The following is a 17341-nucleotide window of genomic DNA, read 5'->3' on the forward strand; positions in this document are numbered from 1 at the left end:
AGGGTTGAGAACCAAATTTAGATATTCATGATGATTCATGAACATTATGTATATTATTCATGATACAATAAACTAAGAATCCTCTAGACAGCAATGCTTTTGTGATTCTCCTGTCTGCTTTTTTAGTTATCCCATCTCCTTTCTCTGGAAACGGCTGTTTCTTCTTATTGTCAATATCGCTGCTTCTAAACTGTTGCTTGATTTGTATACAACTAATCAAGGAAATTTCCAATTCAACCAGAGTGAAAAGTGGCAGCTTTGTAATGGCTTTTTTCCCTTCTATGTCTTGAAGTGTTGCAGTTCTTTACAAAGAGATGAATTCTAAGATCTCTTTGTGCTAAAATTCTATCATTCTTTGAAACATCTGATCTCTTTCTATTTATGTATTTGTCCTGTGATTAATTGTACAGCTTCCTATTTTTTTTCTATTCAGAAAATAGGAGGAGGGAGTATCTTTAGGGCATACAACTAGTGTAATTAAAAGATACCAATAGAGGAAATTAAGTAAAAATAATTTTCTAAATGGAAATTCTTATAGCAAGAATTCCAGAGGAATTGTATAGCTACAGATATAAAGAATACTAAGAATTATATTTCTATATATTTCTTTTTTTTTTTTTTAATTTTTTATTTATTTATGATAGTCACAGAGAGAGAGAGAGACAGAGACACAGGCAGAGGGAGAAGCAGGCTCCATGCACCGGGAGCCCGATGTGGGATTCGATCCCAGGTCTCCAGGATCGCGCCCTGGGCCAAAGGCAGGCGCCAAACCGCTGTGCCACCCAGGGATCCCTCTCATATATTTCTTATTGAGATCAGATGATCACTGGTAGTTTCTTAGGTCTTTCTGATGATTTCTCATTAGGTTTTTATAACATTCGTGATTTTTTTTTAAAGATTTTACTTATTTATTCATGAGAGACACACAGAGAGAGACAGAGGCAGAGACACAGGTAGAGGGAGAAGTAGGCTCCATGCAGGGAGCCTGATGTGGGACTCGATCCCAGGTCCCCAGGATCAGGTCCTGGGCAGAAGGCAGTGCTAAACCGCTGAGCCACCCGGGCTGCCCTTAGCATTCATGATTATAATATGACTAGTATATCTATATTCTCAAGCACGAATAACTCATTATGCTATTAAAAGTACCATTTGAGCCTTAAAACCTGAAGTAACCCCTAATTTTGTTTCACATGATTTGTTTGCCTATCCAGAAAATGTCTTCCAATTTTTAAAGACTTAAGTCATTAGTGTGTTTATTATCCAACATACATGGCTTTTTTTTAAAAGACTTTATTAACGAGAGACACAGAGAGAGGGGCAGAGACACAGGCAGAAGGAGAACCAGGCTCCCTGTGGGTCCCCGATGTGGTACTCGATCCCAGAACCCCAGGATCATGCCCTGAGCCAAAGGCAGACGCTCAACCACTGAGCCACCCAGGTGTCCCTCAACATATATGTTTTAACACCCATTACCTATCAAATACTGTACCACACAATAGGTATAAAATGGAAAAAAAAATGTCAAAAAATGATAATGATTAAACCTTGATCAGCACTAGTCTTTCCAAATCTCATTAAATGGCATCATCATCTAGTCAACTTTTCATGGTAGAAAATCTTTAACCAGCCCTTATTCTTCTTTTTATATTACTCCCTATATCCAACCCATCAGGAAGTCTTGCTGGTTCTACCTCAAAATGTATAACTTTCCTCCATCACGCTACCACCTCTCTAAACTGTTGGCAAACATTTTCAGTAAAAAGTCAAATTTTAGTTATTTATTACTTTAGTCTTGCAGGCTATACAATCTTAAATATCTTATACAAGCTTATATATCTTAACCCTTATAATACAAAAGTAGGGACAGAGAACCCACAAACAAATGGGCATGGGTGTGTTCCAATAAAACTTTATCTACAAGTGTCAGGCTGGATTTGGCCCCGGCTCTTAGTTTGCTGTCCTCTGCCCTAAAGCATGCCAACTTTGATTTCTTCTTAAATTACTGCTATAAACTTCTAACCATTCTCTCTGATGCCACTATTATCCCCCTACAATCCATTTTACACATAGCAGCAATACTACTTAAAAACATAAATCATTGGGGCGCCTAGGTGTCTCAGTCGGTTAAGCACTGTACTATTGATTTTGACTCAAGTGGTGATCTCAGGACCCTGGGATCAAGCCCTACACTAGACTCTATGCTCTGTGGAGTATCTGCTTGAGGATTTTCTCCCCTGGCCCCTGCTTGCATGCACTCTCTCTCTAAAATAAATAAATAAATCTTTGAAAATAATAAAAATAAAAATTATTGGTAAATCTCTAATTTAAAATCTTCCAATAGTTAATCCACTGCATAAAGAATTAAGTACAAACTCCTTACTATGGCCTATAAGCCCCAGTATGATCTGCCAAAACCTACTTCTCCAACTTAATCTGTCAATTTTTCCCTGTACTCAAACATGTTAAGCAGGTTCTCTCAGCTGTTTTTGTCATTTCCTCATCTTATTTAAAGTAAGGTACCCTTTCATTCTGTATCTCAGTATTTTACTGCCTCCATAACTCTTATCACAATGTTTAGTGACTATGTCTACTTGTTCTTTTTTTTAATATTTTATTTATTTATTCATGAGAGACACAGAGAGAGGCAGAGACATAGGCAGAGGGAGAAGCAGGCTCCCTGCGGGGAGCCCAATATGGGACTCCATCCTGGGATTCCAGGATCAGGCCCTGAGCCAAAGGCAGACACTCAACGCTGAGCCAGCCACCCAGGCGTCCCTGTTTACTTGTTTTTATCTCTTTCCCACTAGAGAGTAAATGTATTTTTCAAGTTTTATTCCCAGCACCAGCACTCGGTAGGCACTCAATAAAGTGCTGAATTTATTAACAAAAACACATCCTTGATCTCACAGATCCTGGATGCTAAAAAGTTCCCAAACACGAAATTGTAATAAGTGCTTCGGAAGATGAGAACAAAGCGCTATGAAAAAGGAGTGTTGAAGAAGCATAATTTAAAAGGGAAGAAGATCTAAGAAGAGTATCTCTGAGCACACAGCATGTGCAAAAGCCCTATGGGCTTCACACAACAATTTTTGGAAATCTATCTGATTTCTTAGTTTGAATAACTTCTAGAACTAAACAGATTCAGTTAAGTTTGAGCAAAGGCTGGAGTCTCTCTGTATCAAACTCTAGAACAAATAGCTTAAAGTGGGAGGATTTCTTGTGGGGTTGAATGGAGGGTCCTCTTTAACTGTTTCCTTTCCTCCTGCATTCCAAACTGGCCTCCTTGCTATTCCTCAAACACGGCAAGCATGCTCCCACCCACGACCCCGAGCTTTCTGTTCCTTCCATGAACACTCTCTCTAAACTCCCAAATGACTGATCTTTTACTTCATTCAGGTCTCTCCTCCAATGGCATCTCCTCAGAAGTGTTTTCTCTGAACACTGAATCTAAAATAGCACTCCCTGTAACTCTTCCTTTACCCTACTTTATTCCATTTTCAAAGAAAAATATGAAATATCTGTTAATGTTTATCTCAACTTAGTTCCCTTAGGGCAGGGGCTTACTTTGTTCACTGGTATATCCTGGGCACCTAGAACAATATTTGAAACTCAAATACTTGTAGGACTAACAAATATTTATATATAGCTAACATTTGGAGACTTACATGTGCCAGGCGTGTGCTTTATTTAAGACTCACCACCATCCTTTCAGGACTCCGTTTAAGTAATATTGTTAGCTCCATATTACAAATGGTGAGACAGATAAAGATTAACCAACTTGCCCATGGTTATATGGCCCATGGTAAAATGGCAGATCCTCAGTTTGAACCAAGATATCTGACCATGCTGTACCATACACACATGAGTAAACAAGACCCTGGAACTGAGCCCTGCCTCTTTTAACTGACGTATGAGCACTGCAGTCACTACAGTCTCCACTCAGCAGCTTTACTACTTACTTCACCTGCCAGGCTTCTATGGGTATTTACATTTGTGATCCCTGTATTGTAGTGTCATCAATTCCTAATCTTCAGAGTTGAGGTTTGTTACATAAACCTCTCTAAACTTTAGCTCTGAGTTCCTCATCTATTTAATGAGATCAATACCTCCCTCCAAGAAAAGCATGTAGATAAACAATCAGCATATTGCTGGGCACAAAACAAGTCCTCAACATCTGACAGTTTCTATTATGTCACTTTTAATCATGGAAGTTATTAATTTGGGGGCAAGAAGGCATCCCATTTGGCTTGGGGCAGATAACCACACCTTCCCTAAACCCTCTCTTGAGGACCCAGTAAAGGTGAAGTCTAAGCTCTTTGTGTAATAAAATAAAGTGAACCGAATATCTCAACCTTTATTCACCTATATAAAAACAAATTTCTCCCCTTCGCTAAGAACTAGGGCATACGAGGATAGAGAATAAACACATTTACTGAGTGTTTACTTCGGACCAGAAGCCGAGTCACCTAAGTGCTTTGCATAAACCATCTTATTCAGTAATCACAATGACCTCAGTTTTACAGATGAGGAAATGGCCCAAAGTTTCTCAGCAAGTGGCTGTCGGAGCCACACTGGATCCAGTCGGCCTCGGTCCAGGTTCTCAACACTGACTCCTGAGCTACTGGTCCAGGCTCCAGCCGTCACTCAGCAGAGCCACAGGTTAAAACCCCGACCCCTGCCCCAGCCCCAACGGAAAGGGCAGGAACCGGTCCAACCCAGCGCAGTGAAGACAGCCGTGTGGGCCGAGAGGCGCGCTCGGAGCGTGTACCTTTGCCGGCGTTTTCCGAGCGCAGCTTGGGGGCAGAAGGATCCATCCGGCCAGGGGGAGGGGCCGGGCAGCCTGGCGGCGTACCAAACGCGACCGGCGGCGGAGGAGGCGGAGGAGGCGGAGGGCGAGAAGACTGAGTCCAATGCCGCTTCCTGCAGCACTGAGTACATCGCCCCGGAAGCGCGGCGCCAGCGGGCGAGGGGGAGCACAGGTGGAGCCGGAGAGGCGGCGTCCAGGGCGGAGAGCGCTGTGAGGCTGCTAGGGCGGCGCTCACCTAGTCGTCTCGCGTTCCGCTGGGTGGGACAGCAAGCCAGCAATTGGACCCCTCACCCTCCCTCTCAGACTCGGCCCTACATCTACCTTCCCCGCGACTTTCAGCTCAGACGCAGAATATCCCGCGAGATCAGCCTCCTGAACTGTCACCGGCATCTCGCGATAACACAATCTCGGCTCACATGGGCGGAGCCATCTTCCTGCCATCTTTACCGCGGGAAACCGGTATCACAATGTCTTCGACAGTTGCAAGTATCGCGAAGCTTGATCTCGCCCGCTTGCCTGGTGCGGGTTTTGAGGAGGCAGAGAGACCCTAAGTCACCTTCCGGCGTGCTCTAGCTGCGGTCTTCTAAGGGCTGACCTATGGCTGGAGCCCGTCTCCGCGGTGGTGGCCCGCTGGCTGCTATTGGGTGCTTCCTCCCCGGAGCGCGGTCCGGGGGGCGCCACCCCCACCCTCCCGAAGCCGGCGCTGCAGGACCCCCACGGGACGCTGGGTCAACTGTGCGCTCTCGGGGTCACACAAAAACACACGGTCCTAAATCAGGTCTGCGAGTGCAGATAAGCAATACGTGCCATAAGTAGAAGAGAAAGGTAAAAATACAATGGGAATTGAACGGTTTTTTTTTGTGTTCCATCGACAGTTACGGCGATTTGTGTGACGGGCTGTTTTTGTGAAAGCATCGCCAGAACTGCACACACTACTCACGGGTTAGTAGATATCTGATACCTTTCCAGACCTGCCTTATACGTCGATTCATCCATAAGTGGTTTCTGCACCCGTTACAATGTTTTCACATACTGTAGGATGTTTCATTGAGCTAGATTTGCTTGAATGGGCATGTACTGATTTCCTATTGACGCTGTGACAAATCACTACAAATTTTAGTGGCTTTGAACGGCACAAAAGTATTAGGATACACAAATTGATTATTTTACAGTTCTCTAGGTCAATTCTTACTTGGGTTTCATTAGGTTAAAATCAAGTAATTGGCGGGGCTGCGTTCTTTTCCAGCAGAATCCTTTCCTTGCCTTTCTACACATTGCCTGGCGCATGGCCACCTTCTTTCTGTCTTCAAAGCCAGAGTTGTCGCCTCTCTCTGAGCCTGACCTGATCACATCTTCCTCAGATTGGAGCAGGGTAAGATTCTTTAATCTTATGATCACATTGGGTCTACCTGAATTATCCAAAATAATCTTCCCATTTGAAGGTCTGTACCCTCAGTTACATCAGCAAAGGCCTTTTAGCAGGTAGAGTAATATATTCATGGGTTCCAAGGATTAGGATGTGAACATCCTCGGGGGCTCATTATTCTGCCTATCAAAGGGTTTAAATGAGGAAAACTATGTTTATTTGCCCTGCCAATAGGTATCTATTCTTTTAGAGATACTAAAAGTTATCAGTATGTTTTCATAGAATCCTTCATCTAGAATGGCACTTGTTTCTGTTTACCAACAGGTATAAACTTTGTCATCCACTGTGTGTGAGATGCTGGCCCTCACACATGGTTGAGAGGTTATGTCATTTAACCTAATTGCTTCAGCATCTTCACCCATGACAGCAAAGAGGCAAATGACAGTAATCTACATAAAAAAGTATTGTAAGAATTAAACAGGGTAAGTAAAACACCTGAAACAGGACCTGGTTGAGGAAGGAATACGTGGATTGCTATTACTGTTGTTATCAATGGAATGCATCCACTTGAAAGTTGCTTTATGCATAATCATTACTTCATTTTAGTATTTTGGGTAATAGTTGGTAGTACATTATTGCTTAGATTAGAATCTTAGACTGCATCCTAACTTAAAGCACCATGAATTGTAAAGCATATTATTTAGGTACAACTGAAAGAAAGAAAAAACTGCTCATTATATAAATTATAACTTGATTTTTAACATGCATCCTGATACTGGAAATTTTTAAATATAGGGGAAAAATCTGTTTCTTGGAATTGATGTTTTACTTGAACTCTGTTCACATCATCTCTAAAATCAATGGCAATTGGAAATTTCAGCCAAGCTTACTTTTTTCTTTTTAGAACTACCAGAAAAGTTTGTTTTCCTCTACTAAAATAATGAGTTGTATAATACTGTCTTATTTTTTGGGAAGTCTACTGATTTAAGACCTTGATTTTTATTTTTTCTTAAAGGTTTTTTTGTTTGTTTTTGTTTTTGTTTTGTTTTTTGAGAGAGAGAGAGGGAGCACGAGTTGAGGGTGGGACAGAGGGAGAGGGAGAAGCAGGCTCCCAGCAGAGAGCCCAACATGGGGCTCGATCCCTGGACCCTGGGATCATGACCTGAGCTAAAGCCAGATGCTTAACAAACTGAACCACCCAAAAGCTTGATCTTTAAAGGCTGACACCTAAATAGATGTGTTAAAATCAGAAGTAAATTTTTATTTAAATAAAAGAGGGGCACCTGGGTGCCTCATAAAAGTGGGTGTCCTCATATAGAAGAAAGGGCTGGATATGTCTTCATACAGAAGAAGGGGCTGGAGAACTCTGTGGTATCCTCTTAAGAGCACTGAACCTATTCATGAAAGCTCCACATGTATGTATGTCATCCCATTGGGTTTTAGGATTTCAGCATATTAATTTTGAGGGGATACAAACATTCAGAAAACTTTGAACTCTGAAATTTTTAAGTTAGATGACTTTAGGTTGTAGCATTTCTCCCTTGATACAATGTTCCAGCCACTGTGTCAAGGGGAAGAAAGGAAGAATGAAGAAGAGATGAGTAAGAGCAAGGTAGACACTGTAGAAATAGATGTCACCTTTATCAATAAATAATCTATACTTTAGAGTTTAAAAGGCAACATTATTCAACAGTATAAATACACTTAACATGAACTGTACACTTAAAAATGATTAAGAAGGTAAATTGTGTGTGTGTGTGTGTTTTACTACAATTAAAAAAACAAGACCAAAAACCTAGGTCAACAGAAGGACAATTTAAAGCTTGAGCCAAATGTAATGAAAGACATGTAGTGAAGGGCAGATTAGTGCTAGATATGTGATGATTATTACATCTTGAACCTTCACCAATGCCATTTTACTTCATAGACTCACTGAACATTAAAACTTGAAGAAATCTCTGAGGTCCTCAATGCAATTCTCAAAGATGATAAGATAGTAAGAGAAAGGTTGGTCTCCCAAAATCACAAATAGCAAATAACAAAATCAGGTTTAGAACATAATTCATCATTCTCATTCCAATCTGATAGGTGTATAAAAATATTCAATAGAATATATTTTAAAATTTGAAAAATTAAAACCTATGATTCTGTTTTTTTGTAATATTCCATATCTCATGTCATGTAATAAGCATAAAAATCCCGCAACAAAACACCAAGACCTGCAGGTTGAAATACTTTTATAAAAATACCCAAAATGTGTTGCTGAGCAAAAAAAGAAAGAAAGAAAAAGGTAAAATATTCATAAGCCAGAAAGGAGGAAACTGAAAACCAGCTTACTAAGCTGACACTTATTCCACTACTGTCCTAGAGGCATTTGCCCATCTCAGTTACAGAAGAGGTCTGAGTTTTACCTGTCTTGTGAAGACAGAAGGCATGGTGTTAAGCTCTCACAAGGTCACAAATTGGAACTGAGACCCTCATTTGAAATCAGAAGGCCTGAAAGGCAACACCCTCAGTGAAATCACTGGGTAAAAGCAAATCTGGAAAGCAGATATGGGGGAGGATGGAGAAGACAGGACTTGTCTCTCTTGGCACATCCTCTTTGGGCAGGGCTGTGTGTGTATGTATGTATGTGTGCCAATTTCCTTTACCATTTTGAAACCACCATGTCCTCAAATGAATTTAGGACTTGAATTCACATGACCTGTATGATCTAGGAAACCCCAAGCCAAGATAATAATATAATGTCAGGTTAATCGCATCCATGTTGGAAGAAGGAAGCAAAGCTTATCCTCTCTAAAGGAAAACATGTTAAAACAAAGATTCCTCAAAGTTTCCAAAGATAAATCCCAAACAATTCACAATTCAAAGACTGCAAAACATGCACAAAACAAGCCACCATGAACAAAAGCCAGCAGGGAAAACATGCAACAGAAATAGACTCTTAGTAATTCAGTTAATGGAAGTATTAAATACAATTGTTTATGTGTATTTAAAATATTTACTGATATTTTTGAAAATGGAACTGAAAACCTGAAGAGAAAAGACACTGTCAAAATAAATAGATTTATTAAAAGAACTAGAACTTCTGGAAATGAAAATCATAATTATTGAAATTAAAAACTCTAGCGCAAGTTAAACAGCAGATTAAACACACCCTAATAGAGAATTCACGTACTGAAAGATCTAAAGAAATGATTCCAAATGCAGAGCAGAAAGTCAAGTAGATGAAAAATACAAAAGGTTAAGAGAAATGGAGGGTAGAAGTGAATTTCCAGAAGTAATGAATAGAGAGGCTGAGGGGGAAAAAAAAGAAATGACTGCTGAAATCTCAGATTGAGGAATCATAGTGAATTGAGTATACACAAAAAATAATAGTAAAATAAATTAAAAATAAAACAATACTTATATATAAACTATATATATATATATATATATATATCTTGATAGATACATTGAAGTAAAATTACAGAATCAACAAAGAATCTTGAAAGTAGCCATTAAAAAGACAAATTAATAGAGCACCTAGGTGACTCAGTTAAGCAGCTGACTCTTGATTTCAGCTCAGGTCATGATCTCAGGGTCCTGGGATGGAGTCCCATATCTGGCTCCATGTTCAGTGGGGAGTCTGCTCATGGATTCTCTCCTCATCTGCCCCTCCCACCGCTCTCTCTCTCTCTCTCAAATAAATAAATCTTAAAAAAGATTACCTATCTAGAAGAGAATGACAATTTAACTGATAAAAGTTAACTAACAACAGTTAATAGTAACAAGAAAGCCAGGATATAATGGGATAGTAACCTGAAAGTGCAAAGAAAATAGCTATTAACCTGAATTTTTTATAGTCAGCTAAGCTTTAATAAGAGCAAAATAGGAGTATTTTCAGACAAAACTAAACACACCAATGGACTCTCACTCCAAGACCTTTTTAAGGGTTTTAAAATAACCCCAAATGATCTGAAATGTAAGAATGATTAAACCTAACAAAATGAACAATCATTGACCATAAAACTATAATAACTGGTGATATAATTTGGATATATAAAAATAAAGGGAAATTAAAATATTGGACAGAAATAATTTAAAAATGTGATATCAGTGGAAGGCTAAGGTGTTTGAGCTATTTCTGTTGGAAAAGAGAACAGTAGAGGTAATTTTTACTAAGCAGAGTCTTCACATTAAGTGGCAGAGTATATGTAATGGAATGAATATTAAAAGTATGTATGGTTTCTTAATAAAAATGTGGATAAAAAATTCAATACAAGATAGGAAAGGAGAGGAATAAAGCAAAAACACAATAACAGAAAACACAGAATAGTAAAAGTTCTTGTATTTCAGTAAAAGTAACGTATTAAAATTTTCTGGTAAAAGTGACACTCAGATTGGGCGAAAATTAAATCTAGCTGCATGTCACTTACAAGATACCCAACAAAATAAAGGCAAGGTTGAAAATAAGATAAAAAGATATAACAGAGAAATAGTAGAAAAAAAGTTTAAAAAGCTAAGAATATTAACATCAGATAAAACAAGCTTTAATGTGAAATGCCTTAAGTATCAAGAAATTAAGCACATAAATGGTGAACGTCTTAGTTTGCAAGGGAGGTACAAAGTTTTCAACTTAGTACCACTATTGACAGTCCCATTTGCTTCGACATGGATGTAACTGGAGGGTATTATGCTGAGTGAAGTAAGTCAATTGGAGAAGGACAATCATTATATGGTTTCACCCATACGAGGAATATAAAAAATAGTGAAAGAGATTATAGGGGAAAGGAGAGAAAATGAGTGGGAAAAATTATAGAGACTGAGACAAAACATGAGAAACTCCTAACTCTGGGAAATGAACAAGGGGTAGTGGAAGGGGAGGTGGGTGGGGGGATGGGGTGACTGGGTGACGGGCACTGAGGAGGGCACTTTACGGGATGAGCACCGGGTGTTACACTGTATGTTGGCAAGTCAAACTCCAATAAAAAAGATACATATATATTATGTGTGTGTGTGTGTGTGTGTGTGTGTGTGTATATAAATAAAAGTAAATTAAATAAAATAAAAATTTTAACAAAACCAGTTCCAAATATATGAAGGTTGTCCGAATTTCAAGGGATAAATGATAATTCCACAACATGGCAGGAATTTTTAATAGTCTTCACAGTAATTATAAGACTAAAAATAGAATTGAGCCACACAATTAAGAATCTTGATCTAATAGACATATATAGAACACTCCATTCTATTGTTAGAGAATGAACATCTTCACAAGCACATAAGGAACATCATAAAAATTTACCATGAACTGTGTCATAAAGCAACTCTGAATAGCTTTCCATCAGTCTGATTCATACAGATCATGTTCTGTGATCCCATGAATTAAGTTAGAAGTCAACATTTTAAAAATATTTTTAAGGGGCACCTGAGTGGCTCAGTTGGTTACAGGTCTGCCTTCAGCTCAGGTCATGATCTCTGAGTCCTAGGATCAAACCCCGCATTGGGTTCCCTGCTCAACAGCAAGTCTGCTTGTCCCTTTCCTTCTCCCTCTGCCTCTGTGGTCTCTCTTGCTCTATCTCTCTCAAATAAATAAAATCTTTTAAAATATATTTTTGAAAGATTATATATTTGGAAATTTAAAAACACTTCTAAATAACTTAGGGGTCAGAGTTTTTAAAAATCATGATGGAAATTAGAGAATAATTGTGAAGCGGAGTTAGAAATACGTTTTTAGGCTCTCAGCTGAAGTCCTAAAATGACAAACCTCACATTTTAATATAAGATAGTCTTCTATATAAGATTTCCAAAGGAAGTCACCAACTTAGATTTTATGATCCTAATGCCTCATCTACATTGAGGATATAAAAGGTTTGGTTGAGAGGGATTAGAAGATGGTAATGGGAGATTAGAGGAAGAGATGGATAAGGCTATTGTAGTGCTAAATCCCACATTTCAAGAGGAGCAAAAGAGGCTTCAGAGGGATCACTTGGCAAGTTTAATACATATTCCCTAGAATTTGTGGGATATGGTGAGCCATTTGTCTCAAACCTTAGAAGTATGAACGATGGGAACTCTGGCTGGCTAACTGCTCTGAAGTAAGAAAAGCTGATGCGTTGGGGACCACCTTATAAAGAATGACAAAAGGATGCACATTTCCGCAGGAGCAGATGTGAGTCTTTGGTGAGAGAAAGCCAGCAGAAACTTCAAGATGACCCTAATCAGGGATCTGGATAGCTGGATGCCTAGGGGTAAAGTACTGACTGACCACAGGAAAGCATCCTGGAAAAGAAAGATGTTTAAGGAGAGCCTGTGCAATTTCATTGCAGATGAGTAAGTCCTTTCCTTTTCCTTACTTTATCTCCTTTTCCCAGGATTGATCCTGGAAGAGTCAGAAGCAGCCCAGTAAGTAGGGGAGGAAGGCAGAAACATAATTCTTATAAAAGAAGAAGCAGTCATCCCTATTTTTTTCACTGCACACAACTCACCTGTAGCAGATATGAGCTCTGGTAGGGAAGAAGTCTGAATGAATATTGAAATCTTGTCATATCACAGTTGACTTAAGTGCTAACCTGAGACTTTCTGCTTATTTGTCTAATGGCTATAACTGACCACAGGACTTTTTATTGAGAAAGACCGAGAAGACTCATGTGACTATTTGAAATTTTCTTTCAAAGGTATGGATAAAAACTAGCTCTCAAAGTGAGTTTGAATGAACAGTGCTGCAGATAAATGAATTTCTATTCTAATTTCATCTCATGGGTTCTATTTCAACATCCATTAGGACTGAATAATAATAGAAATACTGCATATCAAAGTTAGTAAGAAATTAGTACTTAGTGTGTAAGAAAATGCTTATATTGAGAAAGAAGAAAAGCTGAATGATCTATGTTTCCAATGTAGGTTACAAAATAATAACTGGTCCTAAAGAAAATAGAAGAAAAATAATGAACATAAATTAATGAAAGAGTAATAAAAAATACAATAGCAATAATAAAGTCAAAAGCTAACTCTGAAAAGAATAATAAAGTAGGCAAACCCCTGGTGAATGCATCAGGTAAAAGAATGAAAACATTAAGAATGAAAAATGGGGGCAGCCCGGGTGGCTCAGCGGTTTAGCACCACCTTCAGCCCAAGGCCTGATCCTGGAGACCTAGGATCGAGTCCCACATGAAGCTACTTACATGGAGCCTGCTTCTCCCTCTGCTTGTGTCTCTATCTTTCTCTCTCTCTGGGTCTCTCATGAATAGATAAATAAAATCTTTAAAAAAAAGAATGAAAAATGGGCAAAACTAAAGATAATTCAAAGATTAGAAAAATATGAGTGTACTCTAAGCAATGTCATGCCAAATTTTTAAATGTATATTCAAAAAGGAAAGGAAACTCTGAAATGGAATTATTAAGAAATAACTTGAGTCAGTAGTTGAAAATACCCCTCCAAGGAAAGACCAGATCCACATGGCTAGAAAGGCAAATTCTACCAAATATTCAAGGGAATAGATAAATTCAATATTATATAAACTCTTCCAGAGAATAGAAGAAAAACTCCCCAATTAATTTTATCAACTTAGTGAAATCGTAACAGCAAAAGCTAATAAGAACATGACAATTGACAACTACAAACCCACTGTAGTTATGTTGACTGATGCAAAAATTCTAAATGAGGGATGCCTAGATGGCTCAGTGGTTGAGCATCTGCCTTTGGCTCAGAGCGTGATCCTGGGGTCCTGGGATCAAGTCCCACATCAGGCTCCCCACAGGGAGCCTGCTTCTCCCTCTGTCTGTGTCTCTGCCTCTCTCTGTGTATCTCATGAATAAATAAATAACATCTTTTTTAAAAATTCTAAATGAAATACTAGTGAGTCAAATCTATCTAACTTTAAGTAACAACAATAATAATGCATTATGATGAAGTTAATTTAAGTTTATCTCAGGAATGCAAGTATAGTTTCAAATTGGAAAATCCAGTAGTGTAATTGATTAACAGAATAAAGGAGAAAAATTCTAAGATCATATCAAGAGATGAAAAAATCATTTTACAATATTCACCCAAATTATTAGCAAGATAGCAATAGAATAAACTTCCTCAACTTAATAGAGATCTATTCCAAACCTGTAAGAAACACTATACTTAATGGCAAAAAGGTACACACACTCCTTTTAAAACCATGAACACAAAGATATCGCTAATCATCACATCTGTTTAATGTTGATCCTAGTCATTTCAACAATAAAAGGAAACTAGATATAAATTGCAAGATATTGGAAAGGAAGAATCAAAACTTCTATTATTTAAGACAAAATTCTGAGTAGATGGTGGAGTAGGAAGCACCAGGAATCTGTCTCCCCACCTAGGCAATAGCTGAACTTGCAGAATCTGTCTAATGTAGCTATTTTGGAACTGCAGAGTTTGTTGAAGGCTTGCTACTTCCAGGGGAAGACTCAGTTGGTGAGTTGTGGGTAATTTTGGTCAATTTCAGAGGGTAGCCCAGTAGCAGCAACCTATCCACCACCTCAGCCACTAACTGGTAGTTGTGCATGTGTTCCTCAAGCTGCTTGCACAAAGCTGTAAGAACTAGAGTGGACAAAAAGAATCTGTGTTCTGATTGATGATTACTGCTTCCAATCACAGAAGCACAAAGAGGAAGCAGCCATTGTTGCACCTACCCTCCTTGTTGCAAGCCTCTCCCTCTCTGGCTGAAGTGATAGCCAAGGTATTTAAAGGGTCAACCATCCTTTTTCCCCTGCTTCATTTTTTCTCTTTTGGGAGCCAGACATTAAAGAGTAGGATGTTCAAAAACAACTGCAGAAATGGAGAAAATTGGAAAGTGACCACACATACCCAGGGAAAGGTTCTATAGGCAGTTATATAATAATAGTTGGAAACTTCAACACCCCATTCACAATAATGGATAGAACAATCAGACAGAAGATAAGTAAGGACTTAATACAATAAACCAACTAGATGTAGCAGACACGAAGAACTCTGTCCAACAACAACAACATATACACTCATCTCGAGTGCATATGGGATGTTTTCCAGGATGGACCACATGTTAGGCCACAAATTCTCAAAAGATTAAAAAGATGGATATCATATAAAGTATGATACAAAGTATCTTCTCTGACCAAAATAGAATGAAGTTAGAAACTGGTAACAAAAACAAAACTGGAAAATTCACAAAATGGTGGAAATTAAACAATATACTTTTGAACAACCAATGGATCAAAAAAGAAATAATAAGGAAAATTAGAAAATCCTTAGATGATAATAAAAACAAAATACACAATGTACCAAAACTTACGGAATGCTTCAAAGCCAGTGCTAAGCAGGAAATTTATAGCTATAAATGCTTACGTTAAAAAATAAATCTCAACAACTTTACAACTTATAGAACTAGAAATAAGAAAAAACTAAACCCAAAACTAGCAACAACAACAACAACAACAAAAGGAAATAAAACTTAGAGTGGAAGTACACAAAAAAGAAAATTAAAAAAATAGAGAAAATGAAAACAACAAAAAAATTAGCCTCTTCAAAAGACCAATAAAATTGACAAACTGTTAGCTAAATGAACTAAAAAAAAAGAAAATTCAGTAAAATCAGAAATGAAAGTGGTGACAATACTACCAATTCTACAGAAATAAAAAAGATTATAAGAGAGTACTATGATATGTATGCCAAAAATTGGATTAAACTACATGAAATGAACAAATTCCTAAAAACACAGAACTTACTCAGACTAAATCATGAAGAAATTGAAAATCTGAACCGACCTTTAATCAGTAAAGAGATTGAAGCAGTAATCAAAATCTCCCAACAGAGGAAAGTCCTGGACCTGATGGTTTCACTGGTGAATTCTGTCAAACATTTAAAGAAGTACTAATACCAATTCTTCTCAAATTTTTCTAAAAAACTGAAGAGGAAGGAACACTTCCTAACTCTATGGGGCCAGCATAACTTTAATACCAAAGCCAAATAGTCACTATAAGAAAAGAAAACTATAGGCGAAATCCCTATAAATGTTAGTGCAGAAATCCTCAACAAGATACTAGCAAACAGGATTCAGCAGCATATTAAAAGGATTATATATGACTAAGTGGAATTTACTCCTGGAATGCAAGGATGATTCAATACATAAAATTTGATCTGTGTAATACTCCCCCATGAACAACATGAAGAAAAAAAACACATGATAATCTCAATTGATGCAGAAAAAGCATTTGACAACATTCAACAGCCTTTCGTGATTAGAAAGAACAGCCAGTAAATTAGGGATAGAAGGAAACTACTTCAACATACTAAAACCCTTTCATGGAAAATCCTCGGTATATATCATAATGGTGAAAGACTGAATACTTTTCCTCTATCAGGAACAAGGAAAGTATGCTCACTCTCAGCACTTCCATTCAAGATAGTACTGGAAGTTTTAACCAGAGCAATTAAGCAAGAAAAAGACGTAAAAGGAATCCAAAAGGAAAAGGAAGAAGTAAAATTATTTGTTTGCAAGTGATAGGCCCTTATATATAAGAAACCCTTAAACACCACCAAAAAAAAAAAAAAAAAAAAAAAAAAAAAAAAAAAAAAAAAAAAGGCTGCTAGAACTAATAAGTGAATTCAGCAAAATAGCAGGATACAAAGTCAATATAAAAAATTACTTGTATTTTTATACACATGAACAATCTACAAAGTAAATTACAAAACATTTTTTAAGATTGTATTTATTTATTTTACAGAGCACAGCAGGGGGAGCAGGAGGGAGAGGGAGAAACAGCCTTCCTGGTGAGGAAGGAGCCCAATGTGGGGCTCAATCCCCGCAGACACTTAAATAACTGAGCCACGCAGGCACCCCAAAAAATATTTCTATTTACAATACCATCAGAAAGTACAAAATATTTAGGAATTAACCAAGGAGATGATAGACTATACACTGAAAACTATAAAACATTTCTGAAAGAAATTAAGACAAACAAATGGAAACACTGCCCATGTTCATGGTTTAGAAGACTTAATATTGTTAAGATGAAATAGTACCCAAAGTGATACACAGATTGAATTATAATCTTTATCAAAATATCAATGGTTTTTTTTTTGTTTGCAGAAATAGAAAACCCGTCCCAAAATTCATATAGAATTTCAAGGTACCCATAATAGCCAAATAATCTTGAAAAGAAGAACAAAGCTG

General features: G+C 37.9%; 2 protein-coding genes across 31 annotated transcripts in view; one reads left to right on the forward strand and one right to left on the reverse strand.

Annotated features, from left to right (window-relative positions):
• The window catches only part of ERCC6L2 (ERCC excision repair 6 like 2), a 154650-nt gene that overhangs the window by 118495 nt on the left and 18814 nt on the right, over positions 1 to 17341 (reverse strand). Inside the window, exon 1 of one of the 5 annotated variants that reach the window (XM_077903802.1) lies at positions 4769 to 5175. The exons of 3 other annotated variants lie outside the window; for them this stretch is intronic. In XM_077903802.1, the coding sequence (XP_077759928.1) occupies positions 4769 to 4814 (46 nt within the window). In that variant the 5' untranslated portion in view covers positions 4815 to 5175. Of the gene's footprint in view, positions 1 to 4768; positions 5176 to 17341 lie in introns of those variants that run through there. One more of the 5 variants, XM_077903768.1, reaches the window with a different exon arrangement.
• The window catches only part of LOC144317437 (uncharacterized), a 30067-nt gene continuing 17246 nt past the window's right edge, over positions 4521 to 17341 (forward strand). For 16 of the 26 annotated variants that reach the window (XM_077903836.1, XM_077903847.1, XM_077903967.1 and 13 more), the window contains exons 1-5: positions 4521 to 5585; positions 5683 to 5749; positions 6057 to 6179; positions 6498 to 6655; positions 12320 to 12488. In XM_077903836.1, the coding sequence (XP_077759962.1) occupies positions 4532 to 5380 (849 nt within the window). In that variant the 5' untranslated portion in view covers positions 4521 to 4531 and the 3' untranslated portion in view covers positions 5381 to 5585; positions 5683 to 5749; positions 6057 to 6179; positions 6498 to 6655; positions 12320 to 12488. Of the gene's footprint in view, positions 5633 to 5682; positions 5750 to 6053; positions 6180 to 6497; positions 6656 to 12319; positions 12489 to 12772; positions 12910 to 17341 lie in introns of those variants that run through there. The other 10 variants (XM_077903898.1, XM_077903907.1, XM_077903941.1 and 7 more) reach the window with 5 other exon arrangements.

Source organism: Canis aureus, chromosome 1, assembly GCF_053574225.1.
Source record: "Canis aureus isolate CA01 chromosome 1, VMU_Caureus_v.1.0, whole genome shotgun sequence".
Lineage (NCBI taxonomy): Eukaryota > Metazoa > Chordata > Mammalia > Carnivora > Canidae > Canis > Canis aureus.